This window comes from Tasmannia lanceolata, unplaced genomic scaffold, assembly GCF_043159265.1.
Source record: "Tasmannia lanceolata isolate RefF3 unplaced genomic scaffold, GAP_Taslan_0.1 ptg000003l, whole genome shotgun sequence".
Taxonomy (NCBI): Eukaryota; Viridiplantae; Streptophyta; class Magnoliopsida; order Canellales; family Winteraceae; genus Tasmannia; species Tasmannia lanceolata.
Genome location: NW_027518680.1, coordinates 53,346,496 through 53,364,420, shown reverse-complemented (window position 1 = coordinate 53,364,420; position 17,925 = coordinate 53,346,496). Strand labels below are relative to the sequence as shown.

The window sequence follows — 17,925 nt, the reverse complement described above, 5'->3', positions numbered from 1 at the left end:
ATTGAAGGGAAGGAGATGGGATTCAGGAGGATTACCAATGAAGAAGAGGGGGAGATGATTGTGACTAAACCTTGTCTTCCCAAGCTGCCTACGTACCCCTTTTTTGAGGATCAAGTCTAACGTAGTTTCATTATGAATATGAGGATCCCTTTTATAGAGAACAGAGTCCATGATGATTAGAATCTTACTGTTTTAGGAGTCTTTCCTAATTGGTCGACTTCCCCGGGAGATAAGTTTATATCTATTTTCAATAGATATCTTGTTTCCCTGTACAAGTAAGTTACTAAGAATGGGTCTCATTTTCTTAGAAAGCCACCGCCTTAGGGCGTGTTACCTCTTTGAGGGGTGGTTTCCCAAATATGATTGTTGCTAATTATAAGGAGAGGGTAAAATTGTGCTATCCTTCCTATAGGTCGATTCCTAATCCTTCAGAGGTGCCACGTGTCGTTCATCCACGGTTAATGCCGATTTTACCCCCAACAGTTCCCATGTCCCTACTTTAATTAGGATCGAAATTCCATTCACACCACACGCGAGCTAGCGGCCAACCCACTGTGGGTAAAGAAAGGATATATCATAACCATAGTTAGCAAAATGTGATTTGCCAAAAAAACAGGATGGCAAAGATTCGAGTTTAATACGGTAGTGGTTCAAAAAAAACCGTAGTAAAAACAAACGGAAACACAAGAAAATGAGTTTATAATTTTGTCATTTACAAAATATGCTAGGGGTAAAATTGGAAAGTTGGTCAAAAAAACATTTTTAAAACGTTTAAAATGCATTTTAAACGTGTTTAAAACGTTTGCCTAAAACAATGGAGTTTTATTTGTTGTGAAAGTTTTAAACGGCACACCAATAAAACGAGTTTTTTTCAAAAAAACTGAGTTTAAAACGGAGTTTTGCTAACTACGATCACAATTAGTCAAAATTTTATCAGCTGAATCACCGTTGGAGAATAAGGATAGGTTTTGGGAAATGATATTTACGCCCCTTTTGATCACCAGGGACACCCATTGCCAGTGTACTTTGTAATCAAAGCCACTGGATTTTTCTGACATCAAGTACACTAGCCCCCTTTTGTCATTGATACATTGACGCTGGGTGTCCTTGGTGATCAAAAGGGGCATAAATATCACACTTCTAGGTTTTCCCTATCCCTAAAATAGGATAAAGATTCTGACTACTCTAGCACAAACAAGGTTTCAGAATTTGATGGTCTTCTAGATGTGGCATTTGTTAATGGAGATTTTACATATATTTTTTTGAAAATACATGCACTAAGAATGTACAGTGGAGTCTACCTTTTGGATGATCTAAGACATTATTTTATTAATCTTGCAGTAGATAAACTTTGTCCCAAAAATCATCGTCATAGGATGTTGGGAAAAAGGTTACTATTGCGGAATTACAGGCCCAGATAAAGTTTTTCCAAATTAAAGCTGTGAAGATTAAATAGGATAAAATGGAAGCGAAAAATAAATGACAAATAACACCATAAATTTTTACTTGGAAAAGCCTCTGGGGTGAAGGAAAAAACCATGGGACCGTAGTCCACTTGACACTTTCACTATGTAGAATAATGAGTTACAACATCACCTGTAGGTGGGTTTCTAACAGAGTGCATACAAACTTGTGCCTTCAATCTATGGCTATGAATAGCTAACACTCCCTCACACACTGGCTCTCATTACACAACTATCAGGGAACTCTCTCTCTCTCTCTCTCTCTTTCTCTCTCTCTCTCTCTCTCTCTCTCTCTCTCTCTCTCTCACTCACTACACTGCTCTTGCTAGTGTCTTTTCTCTCTGCAAAGCATGGGTGTTCATGCTTCTGCTATTCTCACTCTGTTCTCGGTATGTATTCTTCCCCTGCCTCAGCTCTCTATTTATAGTTGAGCGAAGAAGGAATCACGTGTCCAAATGACGTATATGGACAATGCATGCGCCGTATAAATCAAATAGTCATGCATGCGTTGTAAGACTTTTTCCATGCACCGTCCACGCATGCATCGTCCCGCATGCACACTTTTTTCTTTTTTTAAAAAAGCTATTTAATTCCACACACAAATTATGACCATGCACACCCCCTATTTATTACACACACACATTGCCACAAAAAAGTGTCGGTGCCCCAAATGGGAGGGACGCACACCAACAAATCTCCCCCTCACGACCTATTCGGGGAGGCCGTCACGCCCACTTCTTTTCTGCAAGCTTGTAACTTTTCTCTAGGCAATGTCTTTGTCATAATGTCAGAGCCATTGTTATAGGTGTGGATTTTCTCAAGCTGTAATAATTCTCTTCTAACACACCACGTATCCAGTGATACCTCACATCGATGTGTTTGGATCTGGAGTGGAACGTTGAATTTTTGCTCAGATGGATTGCACTCTGACTGTCACAATATAGAACATACTCTCTTGCTTCTGGCCCAATTCTTATAGGAACTTCTTCATCCACATGACTTCCTTACATGCTTCTGTTATAGCAATGTATTATGCTTCTGTGGTGGATAAGGCAACACATTTTTGTAATCAGGACTGCCATGATACAGCTCATCCTGCAAAGGTTAATAGGTACCCTGATGTGGACTTTCTTGTATCCACATCACCAGCCAAATCTGCATCTGTAAACCTTTCTAATACAGGTTTACCATTATCGAAACATAATTGAGTGCTGGACATACCTCTAAGATACCTGAGTATCCATTTCACTGCTGCCCAATGTTCCTTGCCAGGATTTGAGAGGAACCTGCTGACAATTCCAACTGCATGAGCAATATCTGGTCTTGTGCATACCATGGCGTACATTAAATTGCCGACTGCCGATGCAAGACAGTTTTTCCATTTCTGACTTATCTTTCTCACTTGAAGGACACTGTTTCACACTGAGCTTGAAGTGGCTTGCAAGTGGAGAATAAACTTTTTTAACTTTGCTCATGTTGAACTTTTCAAGAACTTTTTCAACATACCGTTCTTGAGATAGCCAAATTTTGTGATTTTGTCTGTCTCGGGATATCCTCATCCCAAGAATCTGCTTCGCCGGTCCCAAGTCCTTCATGGCAAAGGACTTGCTCAACTCCTTCTTCACCTTTTTAATTTTTTTGGTATCATGGCCAACAATTAGCATGTCATAAACGTACAACAAGAGGATAATGAAATCACCGTCTGAAAATTTCTTAACAAATACACAGTGGTCTGTAGTGGTTTTGTTGTAACTGTGCTTCTCCATGAATGAGTCAAACTTCTTGTACCACTGTCTCGGTGCCTGCTTGAGCCCGTATAGACTCTTCCTTAGTCTACACACGAGATGCTCTTTTCCTTTGATTTTGAAACCTTTAGGCTGCTCCATGCAAATCTCCTCATCGAGATCACCATGTAAAAAGACTGGTTTTACATCAAGTTGTTCGACCTCCAAATTCAAGCTGGCTACCAAGCCAAGAACAACTCGAATAGAAGACATTTTTACCATTGGTGAGAATATCTCCTCAAAGTCAATGCCTTTCTTTTGCCTGAGACCCTTCACAACCAGTCTTACTTTGTATCGTGAGCTAGCTTCTTCAGTTTTTAGTCGAATACCCACTAATTCTTGAGAGCTTTTCTACCTTGCGCTAGTTTGACTAGATCATATGTGTGGTTCTCATACAAGGATTTCATCTCTTCTTGCATGGCTTTTAACCACTCCTCCTTGTGATCGTCGGACACTGCTTCCGGATAGGTCTCCGGTTCTCCCCCGTTAGTGAGCATCACATACTCATTAGGAGAATATCTGCGACTGGGCTGTCGCACTCTAGTAGATCTCTTTAACTGAGGTTCTGGTGGGACCTGTTCTGTAACCTCTTCTGATGTTGAATCGTCATCTGGTGGAGTATTGTCACTATCAGCATCTGATATGACTCCCCTATCATCTGAATCTGTGGGTGGGGAGACTGGTTCTAGATTAAATTAGGATGATCATCTGATGATTGCTGCTCCTTGTGTTTCTTGAAATCCTCGATTGTCTGATCTTCAAGAAATATCGCATCTCTTCTTCTGATGATCCTTTTGATGACAGGATCCCAGAGTCTGTAGCCGAACTCTTCATGGGCATATCCCAGGAAGATACACTCCTTCGATTTTCCATCGAGCTTGGATATTTCATCTCTCGGGATATGAACAAATGCTTTGCATCCAAACACCTTCAGATGGCCATAGGAAACATTCTTGCCTGTCCAGACAGCTTTTGGTACGTCAGCGTCAAGTGGAACTGAAGTAGAAAGGTTGATCAAGTCAACCGTTGTCCCCATTGCCTCCCCCCCAAAAGGAGTTTGGCAGTTTTGCATTTGAGAGCATACATCTGATTCGCTCACGGATGGTTCTGTTCATCCTCTCCGCGACACCGTTGTGCTGGGGTGTCTTTGGTACTGACTTTTCCAGTCTGATCCCGAAAGTTTTGCAATACTCCTCGAATGGTCCTCGGTACTCACCTCCATTGTCTGCACGCACAGACTTCAATCGTTCGCCAGTTTCCCTTTCAACCTTCACGTGAAATTGTTTGAAAACTTCCAGCACTTGATCTTTAGTTTTCAAGGCAAACGTCCACAATTTTCTGGAGTGGTCGTCAATAAAAGTTACAAAGTAGAGAGCGCGTCCGAGTGTTCTACTTTGCATAGTGCAAACATCAATATGTATCAGATCTAGAAGATTTGCCTTTCTAGATGGAGGGGAACTGCGAAATGCAACTCAGTGTTATTTTCCCATGATGCAGTCAACACAAGTATGCAAGGGTGTTCCTTTCATTCATGACAAGAGTTTTTTTCTAGTGAGAATCTTGAGCCCTTTCTCACTCATGTGGCCGAACCGCTTATGCCATAACTCGGTCGGTACTTCTTTTGCCATTGCATTCACTTCACCTCCACATAGCTTGGCTTTTGTGATGTAGAGGTGTGGACCCCGATCCGGAGGAGGTGGTGAGGGACGGGCTCCCGTCGGTCCTTTGGATCTCCACATGAAGGAGAGCTCTACCAAGGAACTCTCGAACAGGTGCCACCGTCATAGCATAGCACGAGTGGCGATATAAATGAAATACCTCTTGATCCGGAGCCAGGGCTCGAAACCAAGACGTACCTAAAATAACTCAGAGTCGTCATCCATGGAATCCAAAAACAAACTCTGTGCAATGGATAACCAGAAATATATGGGTCCGTGCGTGATTACGAATGAGGAAGGTCCGAAGAGCACCCCCATCCGCCCGAGTGCAAGCACTCGGTCTCTTATGCCATTTTCATTAACTTTGAAGAATTTTGGGCGAAAATCATATGATATGGGGACAAATATCCCTGAGAAAACATCTACTTAGGCATGCATGACCTGGGGATAGAAATAATAAGCACACAAAATAAATGAAAGAAGTGTCCCCTAAGCATAGATAAGGTCTTGAGTGTCATGCCTAATTGGTGTCTAAGTTCTGGTGGGCAAACACATGCATGCTTTAAGGTAAATAAATGAGCAAATATAATGAGATATATAACTAAGATATGAACAATATGAGTAAGCGGGTAAATGCTACAACTAAGCATATGCAGAAGCAAAATAATAATGATACAAGCAAGCTACAGCTAAGCATGTGAGTCACCAAATAAGGAAATAATCTCAATCTGAAAGAAAACACACAAGAAAAAATGATAACCACAAACACAAACTCTAAAACACTAACAACAAACCCTAAGACTCTAAACATTGTCGCCCGAATCTTGGATGGTCTGATATTCATTAAAGCTGCCTACGTATACAGGAATCAAGGCAACGTAGTTCTTAGCACCTATTCTAAACTATGACGCCTAAGACATCTAGACCATTAAACTAGACTCGACCTAAAAGATCGGAATACAACTTGTTATTAAAACTTCTTTAACGGTTATTTATATTGAAGTAGATTGTGGATTTTAGAACTCCCTATATGCCCTAACTAAATGCAAGTTAGCCTTAAGCTAATGCAGGTAGGCCCTACATCCTATGTGTACTAGGCTGTACAATAGGAAGAACGATGGGCCATCTAGCGCATCCTAACCTAGTCATCAGTCGGCGAAGAGTATCGCCAACTGACCGGACAGAGGCGTAACAGACTCCTAGCGAGGACAAAGCCCTAACTCTAACTCTAACACAAACCAAACACACAAAACACTCAACACATCTGGACCAAACTCCTAACTCTAGAGGAAGATCTTTTGAAAACAAGGTTTTAAAATTGTTTGAGGGATTGAAATGTTTATTTTACAAAGTTTGACTGGACTTGGGATAAAAATCCTAAGCTGCCTACGTACCTCGTGGAAGAGGATCAAGCCTACATAGTTCGGAAACAAACTCTCCTACTACGTTCCTAAAATCTTTTAACTTTTCAAAAGTTTTAATGTTTTTGAGTTTCAAGTTTTCAAATGTTTTTGAGTTTTTAAAAGTTTCTGATGTTTTTGAGTTTTAAATTTCTAATATTTTTTAAATTTTAGAAAAAGTTTTTTCAACCAAACAAAACAGCACACTAGGGGCCAAACCCTAAGGCAAGAAGGAGAAACCCCTAAACAAGTAAACTCACTAAAAGTGAAATAATCCCAAAACGAGTAAACTAGTGAAAATGAAATGATCTCAAACAAGTAAACTAATGTCCCAAAACAAGTAAATGAACCTCGATTCCAAGCAAGCATAATAGTGTCCCAACTAAAACAAACATGGTATGATCCCAAGTAAGCAAAGCTCTAAGAAGACTGTGCTAGTCTCTAATAAAGATGAGTGGTAGTAATACTAAAGAACAAACTTCTAAACTAAAGGATAAACTCCTAAACTAGTACTACTAAAGAGGGGGTGTAAATAAGTCGAAACATTCTCTAAATACTCTATAAAGGGGGTGCTATGAGTCAAAGAATGAATAATAACACAAACTAGATAAATAATGGTACTATTGAGATTGGGCAAGTCTCCTAGACACAAAGGTGGGCTCCAAGTATCCCTATCATCGCCCTTGCAATAATAGAGGGGATTTAACATCTAAAGGTGTCTAAAAGACTGGATTAGTCTACTAACTAAAGAGGGGAGTGCTACTAGGACCGAGCAAGTCCCCTAAAGATGGGCTTGGGATAACTCCTTCGTCGCCCTTGCAATGAGGGAAGGATTAAAGAAAAAATGATGATGCGTGCAAAAGATGTAATCAATAGGCAATGATGCAACCGAGAGGCAAGAGATGTAAGCAATAAATCTCAAAGACGGAATGAGACATGGAATGTCGCCAAGAATGAACTCTCATGATTCGGAAGGTTTAAACATGTTTTAGAAGTGATCCTATGAATTTTAGATACTAAGTTGTCATTTAGTCCAAGAACTGGAAGAATTGAGCATGTTTGTTCGTGGTGTGTCTCTAGCAAGGTCCTAGCATCTTTTAATGCTTAATTTCAGCTTCTTTTAGATATTTTCAACATATTTTATTCAGGTTTGATTATGATTAAATCATTTGTTTGCATACATCATCGATTTCAATCATTTAGCATTGAAAAGGCATTGGAAGCACACAACACGATATGCAAATTTCACTAAAAATGCCCAAAATTCAAAATAAATCATAAGAATTACTCCATATATGATTTATAATCTGCTAGCATGCTCAACATAATCAAAGCATCCATATAAATTAATCTAAGCTCAAAACAATCTTAAAAAAAGGCGAAATTTCTACTAAACATACAATTTTCAATAAAATGTCCAACAATACCGAGTAAATCATGAAAAACATCCAAAATATGATTCATGACTTGCTACCAAGCTCAAAACATCCAAAACAATCATTAAAATTGAATAGAGCTCAAGTTGTCCATGATAAAAAATGACATAATTATGACGTTAGTGTGAAAAATGCCACTTTCCGTTGAATTTTAGACCTATCAAACATCAAAACCACAAAAAACCTCATCATCCAAAGTTGTATATCCCATCATGAATGACTTTCTCTCAGTTTACCACTTCGTTTAGTTCAGGCTAGAAGTGACCAGAAAACGGTCGTTTCCGGCTCATCGCCATTATAAAGCATATTAGTGTTTCAATTGAAAGTTCGCGCTCAGTTTTGACACTCAAAACATCATTTCTGAAAAACTTGTTTAAGGACAAAGTTTTAGGAAATCATTCAAGGAACAACTTTGTCTTCTACGGCTCTGGCCAGATCAAGCTAGAAGTGTCCCAAAAATGGCCGACAATCTACTGTTATAGCAAACGCAGTTTTACTAGAAGACTAAAATTTTGAAGGTGATTTTTGATACACCAGACATTGTTTCTGGAAAAATGCATAGAAGGACAAAGTTTTAGAAAATCTCATGCAGAACAACTTTGTTTTCTATGGTTCCATCCGAATCCGGCTCGAAGCATCCAAGAAGTTACTCGACGCGATAAATTTCCAAAAAACTAACAAAAATTAACACATTGAATGGCTGAATCTTAAAAAAGCCTAACTCTCTCATCTTTTGGCCAAATTTGGGCCGCCATATGTCGAACTAACCGGAACGATAAGATCTACAAGATTGATATGTTTATTTTTGGAAGTTTTGAGATTTTGAGGTCGAAAAAGGAGAAAATTCAAAACTAGATAGCATGCATGTAATAGTCTCAAGAGTGCCTCCAGGTTTTTTATGTTCAATTTTCACCTTCTGGCACGTTAAGCATTTGGAGACATAGTCAGCTACTTCCCTCATTCATCCCATTCCACCAAAAGTTTCTCTTCAGATCATGGTACATCTTGGTGCTACCCGAGTGAATGGTGTAGCGAGACTTGTGAGCCTCCTCCAAGATGCTCTTCCTGAGGTCCTCCTTAGCTGGTACACAAATCCTGCCTTTGAAATATAAGCAGTCATTAGTACTAATAGAGAAATCTGGTCTGGAATCTACATCAGCCCGTAACCTTAGAATTCCAGCATCATCAGTCTGAGCCGATTTAATTGACTCTAGGAATCCAGATTGAACTCGAAGGTTGGCTATGAAGGAATTCTTACCAACCTCGCAAGTTCCCAAAGTCAAATCCTTGAATTGCTTCAGAAGCTTCCATTCTTCTAGCATCATACAAGTTATCTTCATACATTGATGTCTGCTGAGAGCATCTGCCTCAACATTAGCCTTCCTAGGGTGGTAGCTCAAAGTGAAGTCGTAGTCCTTAAGGAATTCAAGCCACCTCCTCTGTCGCATGTTTAACTCCTTCTGGTTAAAAAGATATTTAAGGCTTTTGTGATCTGTGAAGACCTCAAACTTCACCCCATACAAGTAGTAGCGCCAGATTCTGAGTGCGAAGACTATGGCCGCCAACTCCATATCGTGAGTGGGGTAGTTCACCTCATGCTTCTTCAACTGTCGTGATCCATAAGTGATCACTTTTCTAGACTACATAAGCACACACCCCAACCCTTTGATGGAAGCATCGCTGTAGACCACGAATTCCATCCCTTCAGAAGGTAGTACCAATACTGGTGCAGAGGTGAGCTTCTTCAATTCCAGAAAAATGCGCTCGTACTCCTCGGTCTAGATGAATTTAACATTCTTTCTTGTTAGCTTCGTCAATGAACCAGCCAAAGTAGAGAATCCCTCCACAAACTTTTGATAATAACAGGCTAATCCCAAGAAACTCTTGATTTCAATCGCATTAGTAGGCTGCTTCCAAAGAGTGATTGCCTCGACTTTTGCTAGATCGACTGAGATACCCTCCTTCAAGACCACGTGACCTAGGAATGTCACACTTTCTAACCAGAATTCACACTTAGAGAACTTGGCGAACAACCGGTTCTGTCTCAAGGTCTCAAGTGCTTTTCTTAGATGCTCAGCATGATCTTCTTTGGACCTAGAATAGATGAGAATATCATCGATAAACACCACAACGAACTGGTCTAAGAAAGGCTTGAATATTATGTTCATCATATCGATGAATATAGCCGAAGCATTTGATAATCCAAACGACATCACCACAAACTCGAAATGACCATATTGAGTCTGGAATGTTGTCTTTGGAATATCCTCATCTTTAACACGAAGTTGATGATACCTGGACCTGAGATCAATCTTTGAGAAGTGGCAAGCTCCTTGCAGTTGATCGAAAAGTTCGTCAATCCTAGGCAGAGGATAACGATTCTTAATGGTAACTTTGTTCAGTTACCGGTAGTCAATGCATAGACGAAGACTGCCCATCCTTTTTCTTCACAAATAGTACTGGAGCTCCCCAAGGTGAAGAGCTAGGCCGGATAAATCCTTTCTCTAACAGTTCTGTCAACTGGTCTTTCAATTCCTTCAATTCGGCAGGGGCCATCCAATGAGGTGCTTGAGAAATAGGTCTGGTCCCTGGCTCGAGGTAAATTATGAAATCAACCTCTCTCTACGGTGGTAAATCGGAGAGGTCTTCGGGAAAAATGTTGAGGAATTCGGCCACCACAGGAATTTTTGCCACCGAGAGTTGATGGGTATCGTCCTTCTTCTTCACATAAGCAAGGTAGCACTCGCAACCCTTGCTTATCATCTTCTGTGTATTGATTGCAGCAATGAGTTTGATCTTCCCAGGGCGCTTCACACCCTCAAGAATGAACTCTTCTTCTCCAGGAATGGAAAATCTAACTAATTTGTGGAAACAATCAACACTGGCATGGTATGAGGCCAGCCAGTCCATGCCAAGGATGACTTTGAAGTTGTTCATATCTAATAACACGAGGTCTCCTAACAGTTCTCTGTCTCTAATCTTAATAACACACCCCTTACATATTAGATTGGTAATATGTAAGGGGTGTGTAACTACTCTCAAGGAATTAATAAAGGCACGGGGGTTAGATTTAATTCTTGAACAAAAGCAGGAGATATGAAAGATAAAGTAGAGCGAGATCAATCAAATATGAGCATGTATATTATTTATAAGGAGTTGACCTTCGATAACTGCATCTGAAGCCTCCACATCTTGCTGGTTGAGGGCAAAGACTCGGTTTACGAATGTCGGTGGTGCATTTTTTTCCTTGATTCTGAATGCGGTTCTGATTTTCTCTCCATTGGTTTTGTTGCTGCGAAAGTGGAGGTTGAGGTTGAGGTTGAGCCTGTTGCTGTGGAGGTGGAGGGCGAGGTTGATTGTATTATTTTGCCTTAGGACAATCTTTCCTCCTATGGTTAGGATCTTCACACTGATAGCATACATTCATAGTTTTCCAACACTGCCCTGAGTGAGTCTTCCCAAAGTGAGGACACAATGCATTACGCTGCCTACCTTCAGTCCTAGGCTTTTTCAGTGAGGGGCCCTAATTTCTGTTTACCAGGTGTTGCGACCTTGCTGTCTGCGCAATCTTCTCAGTCTGTTCTGCCACTTCAGCCTTTTCACAGGCCTCAACTACAGTGCATGATCCTAACTTAATGATATTCATCATGATGGTGGGGCGAAGACCATCAATAAATTTTCTGACCTTGTCCCTTTCTCTGGTGGCATACCTCGGCGCATAATGGGACAACTCTCTGAATTTGGACCTATACTGAGCGACAGTCATGCTCCCTTGCTTCAAATCTGCGAATTGGTTTGCCAATCGATCCTTAACATGAGCTGGAAAATACTGCTCGTCGAAATGTGTCTTAAACTGTATTCAAGTCTCTTCTCTAACAGTAGGATAGGCCTGCTCCATCGTCTGCCACCATATGCTTGCCTCTTTTTAAAGTAAAAAGGCGGCAAGGCGAACTTTTTGTGCATCAGTGCACTCCATAACAATGAAGATTCGCTCGATAGCCACTTGCCAACGTTCTGCCTCCATTGGATCGCATGTCCCGTCAAACTCAGGGGGACGATAATCCCTGAATTGTCTGTGGATCTGAGAGGCTTCATCTCGAAGTCTCAGCTTCTGTCGAGCCCCTAAGTTTGCTGCAATAGTTTGCAAAGCCTCTTGGCTAGCTTCCTGTGTCTGCTGCTGGTTCCTCAATATCTCTGCTAAAATCTGGAATCCTCCTTGATCGTTAAGAACTTGTTCAGGTTCAAGCACACCATCATTGCTTGATTTTTTCTCAAGGCCGGCGTTTCCTCGACCATTATTATTTTTATTCCTCCTCTGATACATCTGTCAAGAGAATAAATAGGTGAAGTTCTGTATTTATTTTCTAATAACTTAGAAAACATTTATCGTTCTTTACAAGTGACAAACTTTGTATTTTATTTATTCCATTTATGTCTTGTGAAGCTTTATTGTTGATGTACTATTTATTTGACTACTCTTTTCCTATGACCTACCCATACTCACAAGCACCAGGTTTTACGTAAACCTGGGCTTTGATACCAATTGTAACGACCCAAATTTTTGTACTCAATTTTTTTTTATAGCCAAAAATCTGAATCGCTATCACAAGATCAGAGACAATATATAACAGAAAATTGAGTGATCTTATTCTAATAAAAGTTTATTACATTGATTAATAGAACATATTTCAGAAATACAATAAACTAAGGAGGCCTTTCGATAAGGCTATCTGGCTACACCAATGACTCACATTCGACTATTCACTCTTCCAAGTCATCCACTGTTGGGAATCCTGAAATGTTGAGCAACATTAGATATAATGATCTAGCAGGGTCATTCAGTGACCCAACTAAGTATGGAAGACAATAAAAGAGTAAGCAATAATATAATCTACTGAATAAAATTTCAATTTAACATAAGCAGGAACAAAACTTAAGAGGTTATTTGGAATATGAGTAATAAGAATACTTGATAGTGCAATATGCATGAAATATGGAATGACTACCCAAGGTACTCCGGCTCCCCATAGGTTGTTACATTTGCCTGCACAGTCTGTTCCGTGAGGGCTTGCTACAGCAGATTCTACCGCCTCGGGACTTATAGTCTCCAGAGGATTCCGCATCGACAAGGGTTAGCGCTTATCACCCTTGACGTCTAATATCCGGGGATAGCTCGTTGGCCTCCCATCCCCCACCCATTAACAATGTTCATATAATTGTATAACACCTTATTAGATCTAATCATATATCATATTATCATTCAATAAACGATATTATTGCATCTACTTCCCTTATTGAAAACCATACAGAGTTTAGGTCAGCTGTCACCTGCCTTATCAAACTTGAAGAGTGTGGATCTGAAATGACTTGAACTGCAATCACCCTGAAAATAAAGAGTCACACACATATTCTAATTTTTATTTACAAATACTTTATTTATTTATTCATTGTTAGATTCCTTTTAATCGCCTAATATGTCCAATTTGTGTTCATCAAGTAATGTTCATTTTAGTCCAGGAAATGTCCTTTGTGTTCCAAGACCGTGTCCTTCCTGTCCAACTTATGTTCTAAGATAGTGTCATTTATGTCCAAAATAGTGTCCAAAGTGTCCCACAGACAGTGTCCTTTCTGTCTAGTTTTAGGCTCAGAAATTACTCATTTAGTTAACAATATATTTGTTCAAATTTTTAAACATATAGTACACATACATACAGGCATTATTTCTTTCCATTTTTGGACCTAATAATGCTCGTATTATGTCTGTCCTAAATAGAGTCATGTATAGTAAAATCGTAATTTCTGCCTTATTTTATTAGAAAAATAAATAAAATTAAAATCTTACCAGATGGGAGAAGTAATTCTCCCTAGCCTCCTCTCTTCTCCTTCCTCCTTCACCCTTCTCTCTCTCTCTCTCTCCCTCCTTACTTTCTCTATTCTGTATTTTTCTTCTTCTTCACTGACTATTTATAGGCAAAATTTACGTGAATAGAATATATCATTATTAAATTCGTAGAGTATCATTATTAAATTCTGATAGATACCTTTAATATATTTTATTTATAAATAAATGAATAGTATAGGTACAAAATTTTTTGAATAGTAAAGCCTTTTGAAATAGTGTAAATGACTAATATTATTTTAATATAAATTTTATTATTTTTTTATTCAAACGAATTCCTTCTATTATTATTTTAATATTAAAACCGAACGGTTTTCGTTGGTGAATTATTACGATCTCACGACTTTGTCGGTATTTTATTAAGGTAGTTGAGAGTAGTTGAGAGGTGGGTCTAGCTGGCGATGGGACCCGTTGGTGGTGGGACCCGATGGTGGTGGGACCCGCTTGCGGTGGAACCCACTTGTGGTGGGACCCGCTTGCGGTGGGACTCGCTTGCGGTTAGTACTCAGTGGGTCCTAATAGTAATTGTTGATATTACGTTGAATAATACTTTGAATAGTGTTTTGTAAATAGTACTTTTGAATAGTGTTAAATAGTGTATATTGACGTTATGCAATACATATAATATATTTACTCATTTGCGTCGACATCTAGGGCGGTGGCTTAGTGGTAGGAAGTCGTTTAATCTACGCTTAGCTTCCGAGGTTCGAATCGCATAAGCCCCATTATGCCAGATGTCATTATGCCCTGATTAACTCAGGGGGAAAATAAGTAATGGTCGATGATTACCCACCTATGAGGTCCTTTTACTTTTACCTTTCTACTGCTAAATTTTTATCTGGGTAATACAGAATTCCTTTTCCTGTTTTCGACAATTTGACTACACGTAAGTGCTACTATAACCTTAAAGTTTTGGAGCAACTAAATACTCCAGTCGAATAATTTTAGATCTCCCACTCCAATTGTTGAATCAAAGATAAAAAGAGGTCAAACTATGATCTGCTCTTTCATTTAGTCAATTGAAGCTAAAGATAGAATACAGTCGGGTCTTTGTTTGTAACTAAAGCATGGTTTACTAATTTATTAAGAAAGTTACATGATGTTAAAGAAAAAGGGTCTACAATGGCAAACTTTAATGAGAATAAACATCATAAACGCAGGGACATAAATCATTGCAGACACAAACGTAACACAAACAACTACATACGCGTGGCCGGGTAGTAAAGTGACCGGGTAGTGAAGTGACCGGGTAGTGAAGTGACAAAAATATTTACAATCATCTCATACATTTTTATTTCAAGACGGTGTTACATACATCTTTTTGTGAAAGCACGTTGTACATTACGTACTTTTACATTAGTTTCAAGATGGTGATACATATAGCTTTCTGTGAAAGCACTTTGTACATTACTTACTTTGTACATTAGGAAGGAACCCGTATTTCCTTGTTTCCTCAGCTATTGAAGTGGTATCTTTTTTCCCTTCTAAAGAGCGTATTTTTTTTCAACACCAGTATCCTCTCACTTCACTTCAAAATATCTATATCCCCAATAGTACGAACTCCCATCTTGTTGTAAGCAACTACACTTCCAGAACTACTTTGTCACGACTATTAATTGTATCTCCTTCTGCTACAACACTCTGAGCAATTACTGTTGAAGACAAATCAGGGAAGTAAAAAGATACAAAATCAGGAGGCGAAAAAGATAATTTTTTTTTGCTAATATTTGGTGATATAGTTTATATATGTAAGCACTGAAATTAATTGGCTTCTATCTGGTGTTGAGAAATCTTTTCAAGGTTCTAGGAACCTTTTAATTTGGAAAAATTGCAGCTAAGGTACTTGTAATAGTTGCAGGATTTATGTGGATGAAAGTAATTCCGGAACGGAAGGATACAAAATTTAAAACATACAGAGGACTAAAAGTCTTTTTCCTTTTGTTTTGCGCCAGTTTTTTGGTTTGGATCTTTTGTATTTCCTTGAGATTCATCTATAAAAAAATGTAACAAAAATAATTAACATTATTCATATTGGATGTATGGATTGTAAGTGTATAGATTTTACCTTTGTTTGAAGAACTTTCAATAGCTAATAAATCAAATCGGCTTCTTTTCTTTGAAGTAGATGGAGCTTCATGATGTGAAGGTGATGGAACCGCCAAATCTGGCGCATTTAGCTCAGCACTTTCGTCATCAGCATGTAGCGTAGAAGGATCTGAAAATAGGCTTTATTAAGAAGTTTGGTACTACAATGCATGTAATACATTTATCTCCTTACCTAATCATAATTCAATTTTCATTGGTGAGTACCTTTAATCAATTTTAGTAGGGATGACTTTCTTCTGTGCAATCAACATCAACAATTGAATGCACAACCATGGTTGAAGAATCTGCTGTCATAAACTGGATCTTTTGAGCTAAGATGATGAAGACGTATTTCTAACCAATGTGCTCTTGGAATATATGATTCATGAGCTCGATATCAGTACCCTTTCAGTAATGGAAAAAAGCAGAAGTTATCAATACCCTATGCTATTGTAATATATTGAACACACTTAAAATTAATGAGTGCACACATACTTCAAGTATTTGCGACCTAAAGTCGGCGGGGGAAAGTCTTATAATGTGACGGGCTTCGTTGTTAAACAAAGTAAAATCCATCGCTCCCGTACCATCCGCAACCTTTACCTTCATGAGATATCTGGGTGATTTATTCCATAAGTTTCAAAGAGTTAACAGATGTTGTTAACACTACTTATCAGATTGATGTTGGTAATGCTTATAACTCAGAGTAGATGTACCGCTCTCAAATCCGCAAGCATTGCATTTGATAGTAGCAGTCGTGGTTGAAACTTTCTTAAAACATGAGATACATGCAGCAAAGCAGAATAGTTGATCTGGATGTATGTTCACCAGTGTAGCAGTAATTCTCTAATAGGCCGCCTACAATTCAGTGGAATTGTTGCAATTAGTGAGCTGTATAAATATAAAGATCTGAAGATGAAAATAAATGGAAATAAAGAACGAATTTAACAGGAGTTTAGATGGGTTTGGCATTCAATTGGTGAATCCTGGCTGTGTTGGTTGTCTACTTCTGCTATAAAAATTGTTTTTGCTACTGGTAAAGCGGATGCAACAGTTGCCAGTGAAGAAGGGGATAATATTCTTCTTATGTATGAATTAGCATCTCTATCTGAAACTAACCTGAAAAGAATGTAATTTATTTTTTTCAACATCTAGAAGGTGAGGTAAAATAACTTTGTAAGAAAATCTATCAATGTTTAATACCAGTTAGAGACCTCCTCTCCACCAACACGCGTGGGATTGATTGTAGCTGAAGTATATGCCGTACTTGATAATGAACGGCCTATAATATGCAATAAGTAAGAAGGTAAATAAATAATAAAGAGAGTAACATATAATTATGACTGATGTATTTGATATGTACCTTGATACTCAGCAATTCGAATTGCTTTAGCCATCAAAATAGTATGTAATGATGGACGGAATATAGGCCCTTGGCCTACTTCCACTGACACTAACTCAGTTTTGTCTCCCCATAGAGTTAGGACAACATGATGGTTACTGGAAGTGGGAAAATTTAAGCATTTGGAAGTAAATATTGATAAAATTATAATTGAGTTAAGGGAAAGAGGGAAAAAGTATATATATACATAGTAACTTTCGTCAATCAAGAGTAAGTCCTTTTTGACAGTAAATCTGTTGTTTCTTGTTTTGACAGGATGCGAAGTGCTAATGTAAAGTAAGATACCAAGAACATCTTTATGTGAACAAATAAGAAAAGAGTTATGTTAGGGACAACACAGGTAATGGTAAAGGAAGTTGTTTTGATTTTGTTTTAAAGAACTAATATTAAAAAGATTTCAGAAATATACCTATTAACCTCGTTGAGTATTGTGGCATCCTAGATGCATCCTTTAATGAGACGAAATTGTAACCGAGCGACATCCCCTCACCATCGAATGGAACTATGGTCGTCAATCTAGTTGAACGCAATTCAAACCGATGATTTGCAATCCTGAATGATGGATTTACCTCCTTTGCGGACAAACTTCTTATATCATAAAAGGCATTTTCCTCCAGAAGGCCTCTATATCTATCAATGTCATCGTTGAAAAGCGTCCACTGGATTTCCTCTTTCTGGTAAGGAACCAAAGTAATTCTAGTTTGAAAAAAGGCAAGTAAATGTTAATTGATTTTAAGATTTATAGGTATGAAGTGTAAAACAGGAAATTATTTTAAGTAACGTGAAACATACCATTTC

General features: G+C 38.6%; 1 protein-coding gene across 1 annotated transcript; it reads right to left on the bottom strand.

Moving 5' to 3' along the window:
• Positions 1-14,924: 14,924 nt before the first annotated feature.
• LOC143869901 (uncharacterized) lies at positions 14,925-17,922 on the bottom strand. Its single transcript, XM_077376458.1, has 8 exons — positions 17,909-17,922; positions 17,537-17,823; positions 16,929-17,007; positions 16,442-16,844; positions 16,221-16,341; positions 15,951-16,130; positions 15,706-15,855; positions 14,925-15,292 (listed from the first exon to the last, which is right to left on the bottom strand). Exons 1-4 carry the CDS (start codon positions 17,920-17,922, stop codon positions 16,670-16,672), a joined length of 555 nt encoding a protein of 184 aa, XP_077232573.1. The 3' UTR covers positions 14,925-15,292; positions 15,706-15,855; positions 15,951-16,130; positions 16,221-16,341; positions 16,442-16,669.
• Between the last annotated feature and the right edge of the window lie 3 nt (positions 17,923-17,925).

Excerpts from the sequence above, each read along its gene's own strand:
- LOC143869901 (XM_077376458.1), bottom strand. Across the intron at positions 17,008-17,536 it reads ATACTCAACGAGGTTAATAG|GCCGTTCATTATCAAGTACG; the intron begins GTATATTTCTGA and ends TGCATATTATAG. Across the intron at positions 16,845-16,928 it reads GGAGAGGAGGTCTCTAACTG|GTTAGTTTCAGATAGAGATG; the intron begins GTATTAAACATT and ends CATTCTTTTCAG.